Source organism: Primulina tabacum, chromosome 8 (genome assembly GCF_025594145.1).
Source record: "Primulina tabacum isolate GXHZ01 chromosome 8, ASM2559414v2, whole genome shotgun sequence".
Lineage (NCBI taxonomy): Eukaryota > Viridiplantae > Streptophyta > Magnoliopsida > Lamiales > Gesneriaceae > Primulina > Primulina tabacum.
This window is the reverse complement of record NC_134557.1, coordinates 14,207,135-14,214,563: the sequence shown is the minus strand read 5'-3', so window position 1 is coordinate 14,214,563 and position 7,429 is coordinate 14,207,135. Positions and strand designations below refer to the sequence as shown.

At 32.5% G+C, this 7,429-nt stretch overlaps 1 protein-coding gene across 1 annotated transcript; it reads right to left on the bottom strand.

The window, feature by feature from the left end:
* Positions 1-220: 220 nt before the first annotated feature.
* Positions 221-1,411, bottom strand: LOC142554819 (zinc finger protein 1-like). Its single transcript, XM_075665494.1, has one exon. The coding sequence runs from the start codon at positions 995-997 to the stop codon at positions 422-424; it is 576 nt and encodes a 191-aa protein (XP_075521609.1). The 5' UTR covers positions 998-1,411; the 3' UTR covers positions 221-421.
* Positions 1,412-7,429: the final 6,018 nt, after the last annotated feature.

Here is a 7,429-nt window from a genome sequence, read left to right as displayed (position 1 = left end):
TTGATGATGTGTTCGATGTTACGCCAATACTCAAGTGAAAAAAACTAAGATTGAAAAAAATTAAAGTTAGTGAATAACATGACCAAAATGAAATAATGTGCAAGCTACGTTACCAAAAATATAATTTTTCTCAATTTTTTTTACACACAGGAAAACATGTCTATTAATTTTGAATTATTTTTATATCTATCACTCCAAAATAAAACCGATAAAAGGCATATAATCAAATATTAATTAGTGTTTTATTTCTGAAAAGCGGAAATTTCAATATCTACATTGGAAATACTTCGCTGCAGCCCTCTACTTTTATGAATGTCAAGATTAGGCAATCTTACTGAGGGGTCAAACTGTAATTATTACGAAATAAGAGGGCTACAAGGAAAGGCAAAATTATAGTAACATAACACAAATGAAAAACATGTCACAGTTTAAGAGACAAGTCCAGCTTCTTCATCTCCTTTTGATCATTATTAATCCTCAAGAAATGAGAATTAGAATTCCATCTGAATCCTCCAATTCCATCCATAGATAACTTCCGGCCACCATCAAATCTTGCAGCTTTGCCACTCGATGGCGGTCCAATTCTTGGCCACATACCGGGTGGTGACGAGAAACCAAAGAAACCTGGCTTGTGAACCATGGAATGAGCTTGAATCCCAAGAGAACTTTTCAAAGATCCATGTAAAGGTAGCGAATCCATGCTCGAAAATCGTTGACCGAAAGAGGCTGCGGCGCCAAGGCCCCGCACTCGTTTCACTATCATCCTCTCCCGTTTATGAGCATTCTGGTGGCCTCCAAGAGCCTGTGAACTGTAGAATTTCCTGCTGCAGTAGTTGCAAGAGAAACCCCGATGCTCGGATTCTTCGTCGCCTCCATATTTCAAATCACTTGATGAGTTTTGAGATGGATTCGTATTGTGGAACAGGCTGAGTTCTTTCACTAACATAAGATCAAAACTCTTGCATTTTTCTTGAACATGGGATTCTTCCATTTGCATGACTTTAATCTGCGTTTGATTCTTGAATGAGTTTAGATTCAGGCATGATATTGATGATGAGGAATTGATGCTTGAGCTAGGTGTCAGAATAATTGATAAATGGAGGGGTTTTGTTCAAACTTTCCTTTTCCTCGGTTTTTTTTCCCTCAATCATAGGTTGTTGATCTGATATATACATACAAGTAATTGATTCCAAATAAATGCTATAGTAGGAGTTGTGCACTATGTAAGGAGGGGGGATTTGGAGTTACAAAAACCCTAATTATGGAATGGATGTTAATTGAGGAGTGAGTAAAAGCTAATAATTATATATGTTTTTGTGGAGGATAGATGATAATGATCATTTCAAATTTGGACAATTTCCTCCTTTGTTTCAAAACAATAATGATGTTGAAGTTCTGAAGGTCTGAGATCCGAGACCCAATTGTAACAATCATCTGTCCAACTCAAAATAAAAATAAAATAACTTAACATTCATCTATATTTATAAAGCATGATGTGAAGTATTTATTTTTGGATTCTAAAATGCTAAAAAAGTAAAAGTTTTATGAATTGATAAAGAAACACTTATTATGGTTATAGTTTAATTATTCATATATAACGGATATGCATATCGCCTATGATGGGTATTTAACTATTTTTAATCACATTTTAAATATTTATGTCTTTGTTGAGTATTTTTATATTTTCATATTATGCATATTTAATTAATTTTCTATGTAAAGATGTACGATAATTCTTCAAACGTAATAGTCGTAGGCTAGACTGGAGGGGAATGGGGATACTTGAGTAGCTTGTACTTAAAAAAATCTAAGTTCTTGATACAAGTCCGTGAAGAAAATTAACATTTTGCTTAGAGCTCTGCTCGATTTAATTAAAATCTTAAAAATAGTTGATTGAGATTCTTCAAAAGCGTATATTTTGACATTTCACTAATACAATACGAGTATGTCTCTTGTGAAATAGTCTCACAAATCTTTATCTGTGAGACGGGATCAACCCTACCGATATGCACAATAAAAAGTTATATTCTTAGCATAAAAAGTAATATTTTTTCATGGATGACCCAAATAAGAGATCTGTCTCACAAAATACGACCAGTGAGACCGTCTCACACAAATTTTTGCCAATACAAAATTACCTTTTACACTAACTAAAATAAATGGAGAGAGATATGTTCTTTAGTAAGTGCATTTTTGTTATTTTATTAAAAAAACTAGTTTGAGAATCACTTATTTATCAAAAATTCTTCATTGAAAAAAAAAGGTTTCACTCTTATTTTCAAACACTACCACTTTTGATTTTTCTCACATTTTCATAATTTATAATTGAATCGGCCCTACATAATCATAATCTTTTGGAAACACTCTGTAAAAGGATTTAAACATTATTATGTAATCGAATGGTTTGTTTTATATATAAATTAAATCGCATATGCATTTCTGAGTGGGAAGGATATAAAAAAGACAAAAACTTGTGTGAGACGGTCTCACGGGTCGTATTTTGTGAGACAGATCTCTTATTTGGGTCATTAATGAAAAAGTATTATTTTTATGCTAAGAGTATTACTTTTTATTGTGAATATCGGTAGAGTTAACCCGTGAATAAAAAATTCAATTAAGATGGAAAAATCGTTTGGATTTTAATTCCATATATATGATTTCAGCTTCGATTTCGTTTTTAAATATAGAAAAATGGAGATAAATTATAAAGTCTCGGTTAACGTTTTAGCATTCAACCCAAACGAAAACATTAACTACGTCTTGGTTTTTGGTTTGATTATATGGTTTAAAGCAATATCTGATTAAAATAGGGTTGATATGTGGAGATGAAATATATACATTTTCGAACTTTTTTCAGCTAATTATATAATGAAATATGGAAATTATTGTCGATAAATAGTTGAACATATATATATATATATATATATATATATATATATATTGGGACAAACTAATAAAAATTAGCGATATATAACCACAAAATATCGTACGACAGATGATATTTGCTTCTTCAATTTGTGGTGAAACGCCAAGGGAATATTAATGATAGTTGTGCGTGATTGTATATTCTTGGATTTCAAGAAATTAAGTTTAGCTTATTTTGAATTTGAATTTGAGTAAAAAAGGAAATTACTTTATTTACTCTCTTGAACTGGGAGTGTTTGTGGAACTTAAATTCTAGATAGATGCACGATATATGTCATTTTTACGTGTCTCTGAGTACATTGTTTTGAGTTCGTTTTTGCATGGTTTTGTTATATCGCGTCTATATTGTTAAGATCAGGAGATGGATTAATAGGGGGATGAATAAAAAATCTCAAAATAATTCGGTTTTTTAGCAACACCGAATCGTAATTCTCGTCAGTTCGGTATCAATAAGACATCAGTGTAGTACTGCGCGGAAAAAACTCACTGAATTGGTTTGAACACCATAAATGACAATGTTGATGAACAGTTAGGCTATGAATCTGAAAGTAAAAAATATAAGTGACTGAACAATAAATGTACAGATATGTTTCTGGATGTTCAGAGACTTGAATAACTCCTACGTCACTCTTCTACTCAGGAAAGATTTTAATAAAATACTTTGATAATTACAAAAATTGCAACTATCCACTTCAATAAGACTTAAGTTAAGAAATTATTATTATTACCCAAAAGGTTTATTGATCGAAAAAATCAAAATAGCACTTGACTATTTCTAGATGTAAAATGACTGTTTTATCCGTACACGTAAAATTTCACGATTTTGACGTTTTCTTATTTTCATTGACTATAGAACATCCCAAATAATTATTTAAGCCTAAATTTAATTTTTTATATTTTTATTTAGCTTAAATTCGAGGCTTTTAATTATTTCGTAATTATTAATTCGTAGAGTCTTTAATTCACGAATTAATTCAAACTTTATTATAAAATTTCCAAATTTAAAACATAAACTTTTTATATTTATTTTGCCCTCGTGAACCATGATTCGACCCTCGTTGAACCATGTTTCAAAGTCTAGCCATGAAACCCTAAGTCTCGAACCAAGCACTAAAACCCTCGAGCCATGTCACGTTTTCCACGAGCCATGCCCGAACCACCCTGAGCCATCTTCGGAGCAGACCTCCCCTGGAACCTCATGAACCCTTAAAACCCAGCCCTGGCCCGCGGCGAAGCAACCTGCCCGAGACAGCAGCCGCGTGAGTTCCTAATAGCACTAAAGTTTTTTTAGATTTTTCTTTTATTTTCAAATACTGCTATTTTTTGTGCTGTTTTATTTTTTTACAATCATAAATTTAACAACTTATTTAAACGTATAGTTTTTGCAAACACTCTTTTAATATGATTTAATTAATTAATTTTTTTTTAAAAAAAAGCTAACAAAAATCGAGCTACTGAAATAGAGAACTGTGATTCTTAATTTACGTGTATCTTTCAGTTACGATCCTCAATATCACAACACGCTGCAAGTAAACCGCTCGGACTTCCACTCCTGCGACGCCACTGCACCGATCGCCGCCTACTCCCCCGGGAACGACTCCATTCCCATCCGGAGCTCCGGCCATTACTTCTACATCTGCGGATTTGTGGGCCAATTTCAAGCGGGTTCCCAATTGAATTAAGCCCATTCGAACTCCAACCGAAAGCCCAAATTACGGCCCACGGTTATTAGCTGCTCCACGGCCTTCTCCCATTGAGCTAAAAATGCCAGGCCCATTTGTGAATTGACCTTTGCTTTGTTGGTAATTTCCTATGGTTTTTATTTTAATTGATGTCTCATGTAAATTCTTGTTTCAGGAGTGTCCCATTTAACAAACTGCTCGTCTTAGGATGTAAGTTATTTTGAAATATTGTTTTCTGTAGAATATTATGCATGTGTCCCAGCCTATTATTAGGGATGTAATCGAGTCGAGTCGAGCCGAACTCTTGAATGTTTGAGCTTGGCTTGTTTATAATCGAGACAGACAGTTTCGAAACATGGAAAATTAAACTGAAGAAGGAATTACTTTGAATAAATACACTTCTGAGCTTATAATATATGCATGAATAGCCAGCCCCTTGAGGTGGGTCATAGTATCATTGTATCAAAGCCAATTCTCTTTTCTTTCTCTTAAACTTATGAATCAAATATGATTGTCATTAAAAAAAAGAACGTGTTTCATCTCCCAAACTTCAACATTGTTATTACCATGATCGGTAACAAGTGATTTGAACATAAAAGGCGTTAATTAAACGGAGAAATATAGGAAAATAAATGCATATTCCATTCTCGAGTTAGAATCCTAGATGCAGATGGAAAGACGAGACCTTACATACCGAGAAGAACTCGTCAACGTAGCCAAGAACAGCTTGCCTGGAGCTGTGATCCTCATGCGTACGGAGACCGATCAAATGTAGGCAAGCCATTCTTGGCTAGCAGACTGAAGCTCTTATCTTGATGTGAGGCCCCTCTTTCTGGCATAGAAAATGCTTGTGAATTGGTTTGAATTTATAGGCCAAGTATTGGTACAAACTGGGCCTACTTATCTTAGCCAAAATGACTCATCCATGACTTAATGTCACAAGCCATGCCAGCATATATTCCTTTGAATGCCCTTTATATGGAATTTTATGGAGATGGAATGTCAACGATAAACTTCTCCAGGAATGAATTATTGGACCATATCTATCTAGTGGCATATCGTCAATTCCTCCGAAAATGAAGTGTGTGTGTGTGTGTGTGTGTGTAATATGAATATTTTATTTACTATTGTACACGATCAAATGGTTTAATTTTATTGGACCATATCTTGTATTTTGTGGAAAATGAAGCTGTACACATTTCTGTGAAATCAAAGCGGTAATTAAAATTTTGATCCCGACTGTTTTGGCAGAAATAGGGGGTAGGGAAAAATACCGAATTTTGGGTATATCGAGGTTACCGTATCGAAAAATATCGAAATTTTTGATATATCAAAATTTTCGGTACGGTATGGTACCGATACCGAAATATTCTGTACGACAACGGTATGGAATTTGAAATTTTCGGTATATACCGAAATAATATATATAAATTAAAAAATATATAATATTTTTAATAAAGTTAAATTGTTAAAAAACATAAAGTATTTTTTTTGGTATACAACGATATATATCGATATCGTACCAAAATAAAGAATTTAACTTCTGTTTGGACTCATCATGTTGGAATAATCAAAATCAAAGTTCAGTGAAGCAACTCGACTCATAGTTGAAAAATTTAACTGTTGAGATGTCTTATCTCTATCGCCTAACCTTACAGCTAGCTAGAGGACTGGATGCTGGGTCTCGACTTGTAAAAAAGCTGACATGCTTCAGAAATCACAGGACCTCGGACATTATTGCAAAGATAGCGGATGGAGAAATCGCATATGTTGTGGTTGAAGTTTATTGGTGTTCATTGATATCTTGGATCTCCGAACACATATTGTGGTTTGTGTTTATTGTCTTGATGGATTTTTTTTGTATATATATTTCCTAGTCTCTTTGACTGTCTTAGAGGATTTGTTTAGTATTGGAGATCACTGGCCTTGGAATTACAAGAGACTGGATTTTTTTATATATACTTTCACCGATACCGTACCGAAACTTCAACATTCCGACTTTTTGGTATTCTGAAAAATCTGTACGCTAAAGGTATCATTTTTTTCATACTGATATTTTCGTTACGGTATCCGGTATCCGATACGATATACCGTACCAACCACCTCTAGACAGAAATAGTCGGAAAGTTGAAACTTGAACACTTTTAAGTTATTATTATTAAGGATTATGAAATTTAAGCATTTATAGTCTTCTGGTGTCAGATGTACGTTGTGAATTTCCACTAGAGTTTAATACATGTAAACCAACTCGTTATATTTATATAAATTTAATTTAATATAATATAATTTTAATGTGTAATATTAGAACTTATTTTGATCATTTTTATAATGATTTCATACTTGTTGTCGATCTAGAAATTTTAAATACTTCACTTTGAGTGATATATAATTAAGTGTTTAATAAGATTATTTTAATAAAACAAAATATTTTATGGTATAAAATTATTTATTTCCATTTATAACGCGACTTTTGAAATGTTTACTTTTTTCCCCAAACCACAAAATATATATTTTTTTAAATCCAATCTCTTCTGCCTTGGGGAGTAAATTAATCCATTTTATTTACTCACTTCCACATAAAATTCAAAGGTATCCTCTATACCTTTTTAACTTTTTTAAATCTCCTCCTTTTGGCCAGTTTTCTATATAAAAAATTAAATTTTATGTTATTTTAAAAATGGTTCTTCCATTTTATGTTTATTATTTGTTGATATTTTTTAATATTAAATTATTACTATAAAATAAACATCCATATCCAAAAAGCTAGCTACACTAGTCTATACTATTTTATTAAGTTTGAGACTATTAAAATAACCAATTTT